General features: G+C 37.7%; 1 protein-coding gene across 20 annotated transcripts in view; it reads left to right on the top strand.

The window, feature by feature from the left end:
* ANKS1B (ankyrin repeat and sterile alpha motif domain containing 1B) overlaps positions 1-18,292 on the top strand; it is a gene marked incomplete at its 5' end in the record, with an annotated part of 1,127,620 nt that overhangs the window by 828,999 nt on the left and 280,329 nt on the right. For all 20 annotated transcript variants that reach the window (XM_081311098.1, XM_081311097.1, XM_081311094.1 and 17 more), the window contains one exon: positions 1,166-1,264. In XM_081311098.1, the coding sequence (XP_081167224.1) occupies positions 1,166-1,264 (99 nt within the window). The remainder of the gene's footprint in view (positions 1-1,165; positions 1,265-18,292) is intronic.

Below are 18,292 nucleotides of genomic sequence, written 5' to 3'. Positions count from 1 at the left end.
TCATTTGACATAATTAGAATCCTAAATTTAAAGAGATGCTCTAGCTTACAGATTAAAGATTCAAATCTAGGGACAAAATGAGTACCTATAATTTCTGTCATGTATTAATCAGCAGCTTAATATAGTCATTGAAATCTGAGACTTTCAGGACTAGGCTAGTTCTTGGAGATTGTGTGATTCAACCTTATCATTTTATAGTTAAGGAAACTGGGACCCAGGTATAGAAATCAAAATGATCTTTGTAATTTTAGAATCCCACCATGTATCTCTTTTCTTAAAACCCATCCATGGCTTCCCATGATGGTCCCAATGAAGTCTGAACTTCTTGGCATTGCATACAATATCTGTGCAGTCTGGCCTCTGCTTATCTTCCATTCTTACCTTTTCTCTTCTCTCCAAATTACCCCATAACTCAATGCTTTTCAGTATACTTTGTCTTTTCTTATAGGTTATTGCACATGATATTCCTTTTGTCCCTCCTTCTTTGGGTCCTAACCACATCTGATTAAGTGTCATCTGCTCCAAAAACATCTCTCATATCCCTTCTGGACTCACAAGCGACTGTCACCACAGCATTCTAACTGCCTTTGCATGACCTATGTCTATTACTGGATTGGAAGGAGTAAAGCCTGTCAGGGGCAGTGTCTGCATCCTATTCATTGCTCTATTTCCCCATCTTGATTAGGAATATGGCATTCAATATTTTAAAATTTATTATTCTCACTTTTAACCTGCCTACTTAATGTCAATTTTTCTATCAGTCCTCCTCACAAAATCTGTTTTTAGATTAGTTTTTTTAAAAAATGAATTGATTCATTCACATCAATGTGCAGGTCACTGATAATCCTAAATGACAACTCTTCCGAGATGCATTTACATTTTTACAGGAACAGAATTCTAACTCACAGGGATGAATCTCAGTGTAGATAATCTGACTTTTAAAAGTAACCAAGAGAGATTTGTGAGGAGAGGGAAGTTTTCAATACCTCCCAATTGGTAACCCAGGGGACCAACTCTGCCCTCACCTGCACAGAAGAATGACTTTGTGTCTTTGCTTACAAAAAATCAGATCACTTGTTGGTTATTTTACTCTGTGTTAAATAAATTATTATTTCCCACAGTGTAAACGTTTAGTTTGTCTGTAACAATTCTGGTTTTGTTTCAGGGAAGCAATGTCATGGAAGATCAAGATTTGTTGGAAATTGGTATCCTTAATTCTGGGCACAGACAAAGAATTCTACAGGCAATCCAGCTCCTTCCAAAGGTAAGAAATACTTTATTTCCCTAGCCCTGTGTATGGTTCCTAGCAGGTTTAAGTCCAGGCTGCAGGGCATGTAATACAATGTAGTACAGGATATGTTGTGGCCAGCTGGGAAGCTCCACAAATATCCATCCCCCCACCCCTAGGTGAGAACTCAGGTACAAGAAGGCTAGAGTCATATTAAGTAAGTGCAGGAATGTCCTTGGCTTAAGGCCTCATTCCCCATAAAAAGCAGTATCTCTAATAGCAACTCCATAGACTTAGCCTCCAGCATCTCTATGAGGGTCCTGCCTAATTATTAGAGTCATCACTCAGGAGGTCCAAAATGTCCCATCCCCACCATGTATTTATAGTTCATAGATAGATCCTTCCTGTATAGATGCAATTGGCCAAGGAGGCATCATTTTTACTGTAAACTGTGTGTTATCTGGCAACTCAGTTGATGTTCTGTTCCTAGATAAGCTTTTAAAGAAGCCTAAAGGAAGAGGTAGGATGTGAGAACTAGTCCTTCAAGATAAGTAGGATTTTAATGGATAGGGAAAGGGAAAGGCATTTCAGGAGGCCAGAAGAGCCATCTAGTCCCAGGTATGGTCCAGGCCACAAATTGCTGAAAGCATTAGATAAATCATTAGTAATATAAAATCCAATGGGATTTGCACAACAGTGTAAATGTACTAATGTCACTGAACTTATGCTTTAAAAAATTTTGTTAAAAATATTTCATCACCATTTTTTAATTGATCAAAAAGAAAAAGAATCTTCGGTGTGATTAAAACTGGAGAGTGTAGTGTGCTGTCAGAAATAAAGCAGAAAACGTAGATAGGGTCAGTTTGTGTCAGGCTAAGGAATTTAAAATTTTTTCTGTAGGCACTGGAGACTAGACATGACTGGACTACTTTATGCTGGTGAATTCTGGAAGCAGTTTACCAGAGGAATTACAAGGAGGGAAAGTTGAAGTGGGGTCATCCAGTTGGGAAAAGATTAGGGGAGGGCAAGCCTGGAGGCAGGGTAGCAGGAGAGCTGTAATGGATGCACCTGGATCCACAAGCTTTTCCTATATTTTGTACTCTCTCTCTCTCTTTTTCTCTTCAGAATGGGAAAGAAATATTAAACACTATTCTAAGGAAATTATATGATAAAAATTGTCATCAGACAGTGAACTGAGTTTTTTCTGATAGAAACTTAACATTTGTAAACTTAACGAGAGCCAAGCATAGGAAGGAGTATAAAATCATATAATTTCCTACATTAAACAGAAAAGAATAAAATGTCCTTAGAACTAATTCTCAAAATAATCTGAATGTGCAAATCGTTTATCTCCCTACTTTTATATCTTAAAATATTATTTCCTCCCAAGCTGAGGGGAGGCAGGTAGTTCAGTGGTAGGGTCATTGCCTAGCATGCATGAGTCCTGGGTTTGATCTCGAGTACCATAAGAATCATCATCGTCACTATCATCATCACCACTACCATCATCAACACCACCACCATCATCAACACCACCACCATCATTACCACCATCATCATCATCGTCATTATCGTCATCATCATCTGTCATCCTGGTGGACTACTTTAAGGATTTCTCATTTGTCCTCTCTAACCTAGAGGATTCACACATGTCTAATCTCTGTCTGGAATTCCCTCTTAATCTCTACAACTGGATTTCCACTTCTCTAAAACTCTTTCTAAAATGTAAATCAGTTCACATCACACCCAACTTAAAGCCTCCAATGCATTTCCTTCTCACTTAGAATAAAATTCTTATCTTGTCCCAAAAGTCAATAGGATCTGGCCCCTTCCTACCTTTGTGACTACATTGTCAGTTTTTCCTTCTACACTTCAGACATGTGGCTTTCTTTTTGTTTCCCACAATGGCAAGCACATTTTTGCTTCAAGGTCTTATGCATTGGTCCCTCTACCTGGAAAGCCCTTCCTTCAGACCTTTGTTCATCATCAAGTCTCTACTCAGGTGACACCACTTCAAAGAGGCCTCATGACCTAAAATCATACCTCCTACCAGTTATCACTGTCCTTGACATTTCCCTGTTTTATATTTCTCCATAGTACTTATGGCTAATTGAAGTGTTATTATTTGTTTCTTTCTTTCTTTATTGTTTTTCATCTTGCCCAGAGGTAGCAATGTCCTTGAGTTCAGGGACCATGACTGTCTCCCGTCTGCATACACAGTCCCTAGAACAGTGTCTGCCACAAAGTAGCTAGCCAATAAATATTTGTGAAATAAGGGAATACACTCACCTCTCATTCCCCTGAGAATTTTGTAGCCCTATGCATGTTCCTGTCAGAAGATACAAATGATATGTGTAGCATGTTATAAGCACCTGAGGTCAGGAACGGCTGAACATCCTTGAATTTTTCCCTCTTCTGCTTAGCCCAATATATCATTAAAAGAATGAATAAATGAGTGACTGAATGAATGTTTTCCTCACATGTCATTCAAATCTTTTTTTTAAATCAGAGTGCTTCAATTTTAAGATAATTCTATAATCCTGGACATGCAATTTCATAAAGATAAACAAAAGAAACTGCACCTAAAATTATCCAGTGAATAAATGGAGTATTTATTTTTAAGACAGAATATCATTCCCATTAGAGAAAACAATCTAATAGAAACAATACAAAATTAGGCTTCTATCAAGAGGCGGATAGAAGTGCTTACTCTGCACACAAATGAATGAAGCCTATATAAGAACACCCAATCACGTCTGCAGCACGAACAGAAGGTTATAATGCTACGAATTGATGCTTTGCCTTCTTAGGTAATGAGCCCAGTCTTCAGATGGCTAATAGTGTAATATCACTGCCAGCACATTCATCTGGTTTCATTCCAACTTTGCACTGCCAGAAAATGGACAAAATGTCTCTTTCTTTTTTTTATATGATTTTGGTCTTCAGAATATTTGTTCTTCATCTGTCATGAGAAATATTCTATGATTACCACCTGAGATGCTTTAATTAACATATTGTGTTTTGTAATTGGTGAGATTGTTCCTAAACAGAGAAAAGATGGTTTGCTAAGTACAATCTTGATCTCTTAGCATACTTCAAATGTCTTATTTTTATATTTGTCGTTTCAGGTTTCTTCCTTTGGCAAGAATGGCTTTTATGTAATATGTTCTTTTTAATGTTGAAATATGCACCAATGCAAAGATCTGCAAGTCCTCAAGTAAATCTGATAACATTCAAAACACAGAATACATTAGTTGGGCTCTGATCATAGACATCTTTAGAACAGTAATCACAGTCATTCCTCCCTTTCTTCATCCTATCTGTCTTGCACACTTGACTTCCAGCGTCAGTTTGCCCTTCCTTCACCAACTCCAGCTAAGTCTGTTCTCAGGCCTGAAAATTTCCCTGGTTTTATGAAGATCAAACTTCATTTCTTAACCTTTTAAAGAAAGGAAATATGCCTAATATTTCCTGAGAAAGGAGTTCATTTTGTACATTCTTAGAGTTGTACGTTTTCCATCTTCTAGACACAGAGCAATTATCTAATTACTTATTTATAACATATAACTTACCTTTTTCCAGCTAAAACTGCAGAGCCAAATGTTTAGACAGTGTTTTAAAATGTTTTCCTTTTGTCAAGGACATAATCACTTTTTTCCTTTGGTAAAATAATACCTGAAAGTTAGATAGGATTTTCATAATAAATGCTCAGAGGACTTTGTGTCAAGGCCCATATTGTGTCATCTGTCTTAATAGCACTCATCCTAAATTGAAAATGTATTTACCATAACTTTATGTCATATACTCCATTTAAAAATATTTTCTCTTCTAATTTTTTTCTGTTTTATAATATGTTTTGAAACTGTTTAATAGTGCTCTGTACTTTCTATACCCCTTTTCTTTGCTCCTACCCTTCCCTTAATTTGCTTTGATCTGACTTGTTCCTCTGCTGCCACTCCACACAACTGATGCCAAGGTCACCAGTAACCAGCAGAGCAGAGATTTCATAAGCCCCTTTTCCTCTTCTCTTGATCTGACTTCAGTAAACACTGATATTGTTGACAACCATTGACACTATATTCTTTGGGATTCCACAATACCTAGCTACTCTCTCTTTCTCTCCTCTTCTCCTTTGCTTACTTGTTTTTCTCAGTTAAATCTCAAAAATATGTGATGACCAGTGAATGTTGTTATTACAGACTCTTGATCATAGTGCACGATCTGATATTTATCATTTTGTTCATTTCTACTGTACTTTACTGCATAATGAAAACCAAAATTTTAGTTGCCTTTTACTTCTAAGTTTAGTTTAATTTAACCAGTATGTGTTTTAGGTGCATAGTTTCAAATATTTTTTCACTGAATGACAACAAACACCTCTGATTAGATTAAATCACCACCTTTGCTATCCTCAGTTTGAGACTTCGGTTAAAAAAAAAAGAAACAAAAATGAGTCCCCTTTTGCCAATAGAAAAATAGAATTGTGTATTGCTACTACATAACAAATTACCACAAATTTTATTGGCATATATCAACATTTATTAATGCAGTTTCTGTGAGTCAGGAACCCAGGTGCAGGCTGGGTCCTCTGTCTCTGAGTCTGTTCCAAGGTTACAATCATCTCAAGACTCAACTAGGAAGAATCCACTTTCTAGTTCAGTCTCATGATTGCAGGAAGGATTCAGTTATTTAGGGCTTTCAGACTGGGGCCTCAGTGCCTCATAGCTGATGGCTGATAGTCTCCCTCAGTTCTTATCACATGGGCCACCCACAGAGCATCTCACAATTGGAGCTAGCTTCAACAGAGTAAGCACTGCAGACAACAAGAAAGTGCTAGCAGCATGGAAGGCACAGTCATTTGTAACCTAATCACAGGAGTATCTTCTCATCCTTTTGCAATATTCTATTCCTTAGAATCAAGTTCTAAGTAGATCCAGCCCCCAGAAAGAGGTATTTATACAAGTTTGTAAATACCAGGAGGGTGGCTCTTTGGGCGCTATCTTGAAAGTCTGCCTACCACAGATGTACTTTATAATGATCCACTTTACAGTCCAGTTTCCATGCTATATCTGGGTTAAAAATGGAAAAACCTATTAACAGTAACAACAAAGACATTTTTTATTTCTTTGGACCATCTTCCTGGGACTGTGATATTCACAGTTAGATGATTTGAAAGCCATGTTTGCAAAAACCACTCAAAAAAAGCACATGTCTCTGGTCTGTAGGGTCACATTTAACATATCAATATATGGCACAATAATACAGAAATTAAAGACGTTTGGGGATTTTCCAATTCACATAAAGACTTCATAGTTTCTACAGGGCAATGATATTGGCCAAATTATATTGCTATATTGTATGCATGTACTAATATGTGACAACAAATCCCACCATTATGTATGACTATAATGTACCAATAAAAAATAGGGGGAAGAAGACTTCATACTCCAAACACCACTAATCAAAGTGAGCCACACAAATCAGTAATTCCCATAAAACATCACAGATTTTTTAAAATATATTCACTCTTCATACTGAAAGGAGCATATTTCTTCCTATATTGGGGAAGTGAGTCGATCAAATACTATTGAACAAGACTTAGCAAAGAAAATACATTAAAAAAAACTAGCAAAACTAGAAAGTTAAAAAAGGACCATAGGGATGAAAAGGTACTAGAGGGATTGAGAACTCAAACACTTTAAAGACAAGACAATCTAGAATGGTGGGAACTGTGGCAAACTGGAAAGCACAAGTCCTATTCCCTCACCCACCAACAAATTATATGGGTTTTTTTTTTCCTCAGTTACTTTGTTAACAAAACAAAGCACTAGGGGCCAGATTTGGTTATAGCTGTCTCTTTGCTACTCCTGTGTCACAGGAAAAATATCTCTCCAGAAATGAAAGTCTTAATTTGGTAGGATCACAGATTATTTTAGAATCTGAAAGGAATATTATAAATGTGATATCTCACTTTAGCTTCCCATTCAAGTCTATGCTCTTAAAGACTCCAGTTTCTTTCAATAGCCTTGAAATTCAGATGTTTGTTAATTCTAGTCTCAATGGATAATTCTTTAGAGGGAAAATGTACAACCAATGTAATTTCTTTAAAAGTCTAGAAAGGAAGGTTCAGTCTTATTTCCCTGTCACTTAGAAAAATGATAAAAACTTATTCCTTTTTAAACTATTTTTCAGAATGGCAGTGACAAAATACAGGCTATAGGCACAGATGCTCTCATGGTACATTTAGACAGGGTAGCTTTTTATTCTCCCATCCCATCACTCACTCTTCATCTACCCACGTTCTTTTTACTTCCATTTCCCTTCCCCCACTGGCTAATGTCTTAAATTTTGTGACACCCAATGTTGGCCTAGCACTCAAGGGACATCTGTTAAAGACACACCACAGAACAGAGTTTCATATACACACATATATACAATGTTAACATGGAGGTCCCAATCTAAAGTAAATATACAACTCAACTCAGTCTGATAAAGGAATAGAGTATTCCACCTTCTGTTGGTCTGGTCCTTAGAGACACAGGCTGTGGTATTCTCAAGGACCATCCCTTCAGCTCTGAAAATTATTTATTGTTCTAGGACAAATAGATGTGCTTAGACCAGGGATTGGCAAACCTTTTCTACAAAATGCCAGATTGTAAATATTTGACACTGTATAGGCCATAAGTCTTCTGTTGCAACTACTTAACCCTGTTGTGGAATAAAAGCCACCATGGATCATTCAGAAATGAATGAGTGTGGCTGTGTTCTAATAAAATTTTATTTATAAGAACAGGCAATTGGCTGGATTTGACCTGTGTCCCATTGTTTACTGACACATAACTTATATTAGCAACAAATCTCTAACTAGATGGAGGCTTCTGAAAATCTTCTAGACAGGAAAGATTCTGATCAGAAATATAGCCTACTACGTCAGATGAATGAAAGGGCCCAGGATGGCCCACAAGCCTCCTGGTATTGTCCCCGAGATTTGTGTAACACAGGTATTTTGTCATGACTAACAGGGATGACACTAGCTGCACATTTGTTAAAAGGTGTTGGCCCCATCTGCATGGGAACTCTTCAGGGTTCAGCATTTATATAAATCAATAAATAGGTGTTCATTGAATTCTTCTATATTCCCAGATCTAACCCCCAAACTATAACTCAGTGTTCTCACAAACAAGAAAGCAAACTACTCCAAAATCTCGTGTCTCAATGTGATTAGTTCTACCTCCTCTTCCCAATGATCCTTTATTAGCTTCTTATGTGGAGTCTGTTTCATGAATTGACACCCTCCAGAATTCAGTCCTAATTCTCTCCTCTTCTTCCTTCCCGTACTCTCCCTTGGCACCTTCATCTGCCCCCATAGCTGCCGCTACCACCTACACATGAGTAAGCCCCAAACCACTGTCTCTAGATTTGTAGCTCTGCCTTCAGGAATCCCACATCTGGATATAACACAGAGCCTTCAGAATAAACATGCCCAAGCTAAGTTGCATTTTTATCAAAGAAAACTGCCTGAATTCTATTGCATTTATCTTTATTTATTTATTCTACAAATACTCAAGGCTGCCTACTATATCCCAGGCACTTCCCTTTACACTAGAGTTATAGTAATGAACAATGTAGGTGCACCCTTTGCCCTAACAAAACATATATTTTAATGAGAAAAAATAGATTTTGTATACATAAACACACACAACGTTTTAATGATATTTTCTTATATATTATGTAACATTTATATATTTACAAGTAAAATATTCATATACTACTATATTTTATATAAATTTATTTTAAAGCTTTAATATATTTATTATGTTTCAAAATAATATACTTTATATAGTCATATAATATATAATAATATATTTTATATAATGATATATAATAATATATAAAATTTAAAAATGTCATTAAAAGGTACAGGGTCCAGGAGGATTAGTTATCTTGTTATAACCTGTAAATTTCAGGGAGAATTTTATACCTTTGGAGAATGAGGAAGGAAGAAAGAGTAATTGACTTAAGGTCAAACACTTGAGTAACCTAAGGTATGGAAATTATGAAGTAACAGCAAATCCTTGACATCTTTCTTATTATTCGTTAGCCTGGCACACTGTGTAATCAGGGTAGTGAACTCCAGCCACTGTAACAACTGCAAAATTATGGTGTTTTAACACTATTATTTTTAGTTCTTATTCATGCTAGGTCCAGAGTCAGGTAGCTCCCCTCCAAGTAGTAACTCAGGGATTGAGGTTTCTTCCATCATGGCAGAGTTCTTTAAGTGCTACCATCTAAAGGCAGGGTAGAGAAGAGCATGGAAGACCACACAGTGTTCCATTGTCAGGCCTGGAAGTGCACCACTTATGTTAGACTACATTTGATTCACCATAATGTTCATGACCCTCGATAAACTGCAAAGTAGAACAAGACATATACTCTTGTCCCAGGAAATGATGACAGAAACACCATTCCTTTCTGAACCTCAACTGCCACCCTTTTTTACACAAGTTCCCTTCTAGTCACTCCTTAAAACTTACTTGAAAAAGCATTTTATGACATCCTCTCTCTGGGTGAGATTGAAAGTTTAACCCTTTTGTGTTCCCTTCTTACCCTCATACAAAAACTACCTATTGGCTAGGTAGTCTCTCTCACTCAAGATTAGGATCTTTGCCATATCTATATTCATCTTCATTTCCTAAGCCTGGAGCACAAAGCACTTGAAGATAGTAATGCCCAGTTCATTTTTATTAAATCTGTTCTAAAAAGAATGCAGATTAGAGATCAAAACTGGTGAGTTAGATCAGAAATCCTAAAGGCATTTCCTGACTGATGCCTTTATCTTTAAATGTTTTACAAAGGAGTATGGCATGTTCTTTATGCATGTCAGCACCCACAACACTGGTGGCCTGCATTCCTAGAGTCTCCCCCATGCCTCATGCTTTCTGTTTACAAGTGAGGACCAATAACCAGTCTATTCTTGAAGGACACACAGGGAAAAAGAATGGCCGATGTTCCTTGAAGCTCAAAGGACAAAACCCAGTATATGTACAGAGTGCAAAATAGCCCTATCTATTGAAGCTGGATGGATATTCAGAGAACTATTAGATGTGAGAGAAGTACAGTCCAAATTCACTTAAGCTCTGTTCCAAAGTTTTTATGCAATTTCAGAAGGCAAAATGAAACTGCATTCTTCCAAACCTATGAGGGAGGATTTTTAAAATATTTTAATTTAAATGAATTTGTCTTGGAAAGGTTTAATATGTATACCAGAGAGCTGAAATATCATTTTTACTCATAATCCCCCCTGATATTTACAGATAAATAGGGGAGGAATTAGGCAAGTAAATAGGTTCCCACCTACTGCTATCCCCAGCAGCTGTTGTCCTTCAACTTTGAGAAGTTCACCCCCATTTAGTAAAGAGCAATGGCTCCCTTGGAGTTATACTTCGGCCAGTAGGGAGAGTGAAAGGGATTTAGCTATCTGAGTTCTTTCTCTTCCTTACATAATCCTTCAAAGAACAATTCCAATTTAGAGCTGGAAAGAACCTTTAAATTTCCAGCTCATCCTCTTACTTGAGTCTTTTCACAGGTGAAGAAACTAAATCCCAGTCATCTTAATTGACTTTCCCCCAGGTAGATTGCTTCTTCTTAACCGAACTGGAGATAAAGCCCAATTGCCCCTGGGTGAATACTGTGCTGTGGCAGAGACCCAGGGCCATGAGGATGCTTACATGTTTGTGATTGAAACTGAAAAGAGACTGGACAGAAAAAAAACCAAAGGACTCAAAGCAAGAACAGGGATGTCTATAAAACTAGGCTTCCTTTTAGGTTTCAGGCTTAAAAGGCTGTTCTTGTAACCTCCCTAGATCACTGAATTCCCTTCTCAAGGTTGGGAGGAAAGGGCTCTGGCAGAGATCCAGAAGCCCTGGCAGGACAGGAAGGAGACAGCCATGTAAAAGAATAGACCCACAAGACCACTTCAGCTGTCCAGCAGGCTCCAGGGCTCAAATCTCTCGTATGCCCTTGAAGGTGGATGCAGAGAAGCTTCACCAATAGCACGCATTGCTACCTGCAGGAAGGCAAGGTGTAATGGAGTAATAAATAAAACCATCTTGTTTGTTTTCGTCTTTAATCTGGTTGGAGAGGAAGGAAGATTGGACAAGATGGAAGACCATTCTCTAAAGAGAATGGGGACACATCTTTAGAACATTAAACCTCGTGTTAATGACACTTTTATAGAATTAAGCCAGAAAACAGCATGGTATAGTGGTTGGGAACATGGCCAGACTCCCTGAATTTGAATCTTGGCTCTGCTCTTTGCCTAATTGGGTGACCTTGGGCAATTTTTTAAACATGTCTCTGCCAGTTTCCTCATCTTTAAAATGGATATAATGATTTTACCCAGCCTGGAGGGGTGTTGTGCTGTGCTGTATTTGGATCTATTAAATGAATATTTTTTCAAAAGTTGAAGGTGAACCAAGAACAACATGAGGTTCCTTCAGCCCATTAATTATATCTGAAAATTACTACTCCAGGCTTAAACAATAAGCAAAATGAGTTTCCTTTTATTTATTCACACAATAGTTTTTATGAGCCATCCACCACGTGCCAGGCATTGTTCCAGCTATTGAGAATGTGATTAGGAAATAAGACCTACAAGGTTATTGTCCTTACGTAGATTATATTCTAGTGGGAGATGCAGATAAAAGTAGGTAATTATAAGTAATGATAAATGCTGTGGATAAAAATATTGAGCAAGAGAATGGACAAAGAATCATAGGGATGTCTGAATGCCATTTTAGGTGTACAAACTGGGCTTCAAACCCAGGCAACTCACTGTATTGTCTAAGCACTGTACTTCAAAGGACAATAAGGATACTAAGGGGATATTGAGATAAGCAAGCTAAATAATCCACTTAAGTAATCTTAAGGAACTTGCAATCTTGCCAGGGCTCAAAAATGAACCCTCTTGAGCTTTTAGTTAAACCTAATTTAATCCTAGTTTAGCCACCTACTGCTTGAGTCACCTTGGGCAAGTTACTTAAATTCTCTAATCCTCAATATCCTTATTTGTAAAATGAAGATAACAGTGGAACCTGCCACATTAGGTTATTATATTACTCTAGACTACAAAAATCAATAAAGTTTTGATATTACTTTTGTCAAGGACCAAAAATTAACCACAAAGGGACTCATTTCCTGACAAGAGAATCTGCCTAGGACTGTATTTGTATTGCACAGTGAGCTTTTTGTTCTATACTAGTGGATTTTGCACACTACAGATTTCTCATTATCTAAATAAGGAATAAAATTGCAGATTTGATTGTCATCTGCTAACTTAAACATTTTGGAATACATTTGGAGTTATTGTTTAACCCATCAAGAGCTAAAAGATAAGGTGTTAAAATCATAACTAGAGACTTCCTATATAAGAGATTAAATGAATAAGCTTAATTTTGAGATAGCTACCTGTCTGACTGTATCTCTTAGAGGTAATGAAATCAGTTCCCAGCACTAAGTAAAAATGCAAGAAGAGTGTGGGGAGATGGAGAAGAGCTTAAACAGCAAGGGCTCAATAAATGTCTGGCACAGAATGGAACCAGACTAAGAATCTGAATAGTAAGACCCTGATGGTGTAGTTCTCTTAAATTGCTAAAAGCATTGGGATGTCATAGAAAAGCACAACTACATAAATTTTAAATTTTCACAAAAACTATAAAACAACATACCTACCATTTTGAACAAGCCATTGTTAAGTCACTAATTTAACAGTTGAATAGAATTTTACTAAATTCTATATTTTCAATCAGTAGCATTCAAGTCAAATGACTCTGTTTTTTGGGGTCTGCAAATGTATTAATGTCACAGACATAGCACAAGAAGAAAAAAAATAAGATGAAATTACACAGTCTGTGCCTTCATCTAGATTTTTTTTTGTCTAGATAAAGAAGTTAGGTGAAAATTCAAGTTATTTTAATATGAAGTGAACTATAATAGAAGTAAAATTATAAACTTTCGCAAGGCCTCCTGGAGGAAAAGGTAGATGAATCAAAAAGCCATCCCTATGCACAGTAAAACTTCTTTGTTATGGAATTTTGCAATAGCTCATGACACACCAATCAAAAAGTGACTACAAGCATTTGTTTGGCTTATTTAGTTAGATAGATGTGCTGTTTGCTCTTGTTTATAATAGCCATCCTCTGAATTGCAGCTCATACCATTAATCCAGCCACAAACTTCATTCTTCACTTCACCTTTCAATGAATAATAAGTCAAATACTTCAAGCTCAGATGAACACCTGCAGTCAGCTTCAGTGGAGCAGGCCACAGTAGTGACATAGTTAATGTTCTTCTACCCCTAAACTAAGCGCTTTTTCATTACATGATATTTCTTTGTCGTTTATTTTCTTTGTTGGTAATTAATGGAATTTTAGATTTCAAAGACTGGTAGTCCTCACATCCATCTTTTGCCTGTGGGTTCTGGCCTGATGGTTGATCTGTGGACCCGCAGAGGACACTCTACCTAGTAATCCACATTTCCTAAAACACTCCTGAGCATGCCAGAAAGACACTGCAGGGCAAATCCTTGATTTCATAGCAAATATTTAAATAGAAATTTCCAATGTGCCAGACACTATTATAAGTACTACTGGATTAACCCCTAAAGTAACTAGTTTAAATAGCAAAATTAAATCCCCGTTTTATAAGTGAGGAAATCAATGCAGAGAGAAATTAAGTAACTTGCCTAAGGTTACACAGCAAGTAAGTGGCAAAGGCAAGGTTCAAACCAGTCATCTTGGTTCTGAAGTCTTTGCTCTTAATAACTACTTTTTTCTATTTAGTCTATCACCAGAGCACCAGTCTCTGTACACTGTAAAATCACCCATCAAAGCACTCACCTTTAGAAAAAAGAACTGGCCATTTTCATTAGCTCCCACAGCACTGTTGTCTTCTATTTTAGTAAATAGAAATTCAACTTTCTTTCCTTTTTTTTTAAGTTATCAGATAACTGCTGCTCTTAGAGGAAATGAACACTCAAGAAACAGCTAGAGTTCTTCATGCCTTTAAGAGAAAACACTTTTAGCTTTATGTGTTGTTCTATGAATTCATGATGGTATAAGTACTAAATAGATACACTTTAAATAATTTTAAGGTTGTAATTTATGAATCATAGAGTACTGACAGGTTAAAAGCTTTTTCTTGAATTTTCTTGAATGCATTATCAATTTTAACCCTCGAGTCCTTCTTTATTTAGAAGCCACTGCTTGGTGGCAAAGGTTTATATTACAATATTCTAAATACAAAGCAGTAAATGTATTATAGAAATTTATGAATGTGAAAGGTACAAAAGAGATTATTACAGTAAATGTATAAAAGATTGATTTCCCTGCCTCTCACCTCTGGGACTCAATTACATCATCATCTGTCAAACATTTTCTGGTATCCACTTTGGACGGAACACTTTTTACTAAGTGCTACCTGATGTACACACAAAGTAGCAATTGACCTTACATCCTGACACCTCAGCATCTTCCCAGGCTTGGAGCCAGGTGTAAGAGAGCTGGTACAACTGTAGGTGCCCTGTGTCTGCAAACACCCATATAGCCATGCCAAGATATTCATCAGTAAATTGCTGATTCATCCATTCAACCGGATCATCAGTGTGTTTAGGCCCTATGCTAGGTAAGAATAAAAAAAAAAAAAAAAAAAAAGATTTGGTCCCTGCTTCAAGGAGTTCTACCTGCTTAGAGTCAGGTATGTCGAAAATTAAAATACTGTGTGAAAAATGGTGCACGAGGAGAGAAGGCTAAGTGTGGGGGGATCAAGGAAATCTTTCTGGACAAGTGGATGATGCTTGAACTGATTCTCAAAGAATGAATAGATATTTTTAGCCAAACCTAGCATTCAAGGAGTCACTCAATAGAGAGGATGCTGCCTGTGTTCCTCCTAGAACTAAGGACATTAAGGAGAAAAGGATACCCATGTTCACCCCCCACCCCCGACACAATATGCCTTCACTTACTTCCTCATATATTAACCCCAAGAGACAATGTAAAATAAACTCTCCCCAAACTTTTCCACCACTCAAATTTTTCTTCTCAAACTTATAAAGACTTTGATAATTAAATTCACCTATTTTTTAACATATTTAAATGCATACTGAGGAAAATTATATATTCCTAAAGGTAGACCTTTGCAACATTTTACATTTATACAATTCCTAGGGTGATATTACATTTGTGTTTTGTGCTTAAAAATTCTTGCTGAATTGAGGCTGAGGCTGTGGCTCAGCTGTAGAGCACTTGCCTACCATGTGTGAGGCACTGGGTTCGATTCTCAGCACCACATATAAATAAATGAATAAAATAAAGAGCCATGCATCTAAAAAAATATTTTTAAAAAATTCTTGTTGAATTAAATAGTAATTATTAAAATTATTTTAAGAGATAATTGTCTAGTCAGGATTCTCATAATAGAGCTGAAGATTCTTAGTCACTCCATTGACTTAGGTAGTTAAAAATTCTGAAATGACAAAAACAGACCATCATGTGGTCACCAATCCCCTGAGGATCCAGCTCTTGTTCAGTGTGGCTACTGCATTCACTTACCAAGGAGCAGTTTTTAGACCATCCCTTACCTGTAGATATACAAGCAGTGTTCAGAAACCCCAACCAGGTCTATGAAATGGGATCACAATGACTATACAGGACAACCTTCTCTGCGTGTTCTAGACCTTACTGAAACTCCTCCTAGTGATTTGTTCTAGGTGTCTCTCATCAAATGTGTGTCATTGAGTAGACACTGGCTGACCCTATGACATCTGCCCTTTTTTGCCTGTTTTGCTCCAGCTTATTTTTTTTTGTTCTTTTTTTTTATTGGTTGTTCACAACATTACAAAGCTCTTGACATATCATATTTCATACATTAGATTGAAGTGGGTTATGAACCCCCAATTTTACCCCAAATGCAGATTGCAGAATCACGTCGGTTACACATCCACAATTTTACATAATGCCCTATTAGTAATTGTTGTATTCTGCTACCTTTCCTATCCCCTACTATCCCCCCTCCCCTCCCCTCCCAACTTCTCTCTCTACCCCATCTACTGTAATTCATTTCTCTCCTTGTTTATTTTCCCATTCCCCTCACAACCTCTTATATGTAATTTTGTATAGCAATGAGGGTCTCCCTTCATTTCCATGCAATTTCCCTTTTCTCTCCCTTTCCCTCCCATCTCATGTCTCTGTTTAATGTTAATCTTTTCTTCCTGCTCTTCCTCCCTGCTCTGTTCATAGTTGCTCTCATTATATCAAAGAAGACATTTGGTATTTGTTTTTTAGGGATTGGCTAGCTTCACTAAGCATAATCTGCTCTAGTGCCATCCATTTCCCTGCAAATTCTATGATTTTGTCATTTTTTATTGCTGCATAGTACTCCATTGTGTATAGATGCCACATTTTTTTTATCCATTCATCTATTGAAGGGCATCTGGGTTGGTTCCACAGTCTAGCTATTGTGAATTGTGCTGCTATGAACATGGATGTGGCAGTATCCCTGTAGCATGCTCTTTTAAGGTCTTCAGGGAATAGTCCTAGAAGGGCAATAGCAGGGTCAAATGGTGGTTCCATTCCCAGCTTTCCCAGGAATCTCCAAACTGCTTTCCAAATTGGCCGCACCAATTTGCAGTCCCACCAGCAGTGTGCAAGTGTACCCCTTTCTCCACATCCTCGCCAGCACTTGTTGTTGTTTGACTTCATAGTGGCTGCCAATCTTACTGGAGTAAGATGGTATCTTAGGGTGGTTTTGATTTGCATTTCTCTGACTGCTAGAGATAGTGAGCATTTTTTCATGTACTTGTTGATTGATTGTATGTCCTCCTCTGAGAAGTGTCTGTTCAGGTCCTTGGCCCATTTGTTGATTGGGTTATTTGTTATCTTATTGTCTAATTTTTTGAGTTCTTTGTATACTCTGGATATTAGGGCTCTATCTGAAGTGTGAGGAGTAAAAATTTGTTCCCAGGATGTAGGCTCCCTGTTTACCTCTCTTATTGTTTCTCTTGCTGTTGCTCCAGCTTATTGAGTTGATGTCACCTGTCACCAAGGCTTGAAACAAAACCACCAATCCCTATCCAAAAGTGCTCTCAGTCCTGTCAGTACCCACTCAGGGTGCCAAGTCAGCCTCTGATGACTTCCAAAGGCTGCTTCAGAGCTGCAGGTGCCCAATATGTCAGAGGTACTGATGTGTGTGCTACTGATATGATGCCCAGTGTCTTCCCTTCAAGGGCACCTCAGCCAGTGCCAACAAGATGTTCTGCCAATGCCGCTGAAGCCTGCCAATGTGGGTACCATTGCCAGCTGCCAGGGCCCAGTGTCGAGGGCACCAGTACTGCAATATGGCACCATCTCTGCTCACAGATAAAGCTGCTGGTACCAATTCTGCTAACTCTTTTTGTTCCCAATGTCCCAAAAATGTTTCATGATATACTTCTTTTATTGAAGCCTTTTCATCTTAAGGCAAGGTCCTTGGGACCTGGACCTTAGCCTGGTCAGAGTGCCAGATCCTGAAATCTATCAGAATCACCCATTCTTTCTGATACTCATCTATTGTCTTTGGAATTAAATGCATCTGCCTTGACTTCTCAATTTGAGCAGAGAGTCTTTTGAGGCCCCTGAATTCTCTACTGAAAACAGACCCCTGCAAGATCAAGCCTGCCAGTCATGCATAAATTCCCACACATAACAGATGAACGCAGTTCTGTTCAAGCTGAGATCCATACCCCACAGCTGTAGTCATCAAGCTGACAAACTCCAAGCTCATATTAGAGAACAAGGAGCACTTTATTTTGTGTTTTGGGAAATCGTGCCAATCTACCTTTAAAATATGTCTGAAATTTGACTATTGCTTGCCACCTTTATTCCACGCCACCAATCTCTTTCTTCTGGACTACTTCCACAGCCTCTGAAAAGCCTCCCTTTTAGCTGTTCTCAGCACAGCCTCCAGAGTGATTTCACTGAAGCACAAGCCAGATCAGGCCACACTTCTGCTCAAATTCATGCACTGGCTCCC

The sequence above is a fragment of the Spermophilus citellus genome (genome assembly GCF_964194105.1).
Source record: "Spermophilus citellus genome assembly, chromosome: 10".
Classification (NCBI taxonomy): domain Eukaryota; kingdom Metazoa; phylum Chordata; class Mammalia; order Rodentia; family Sciuridae; genus Spermophilus; species Spermophilus citellus.
Note: the sequence above shows the minus strand (reverse complement) of the source record. Positions and strands in the feature narration are given on the sequence as shown.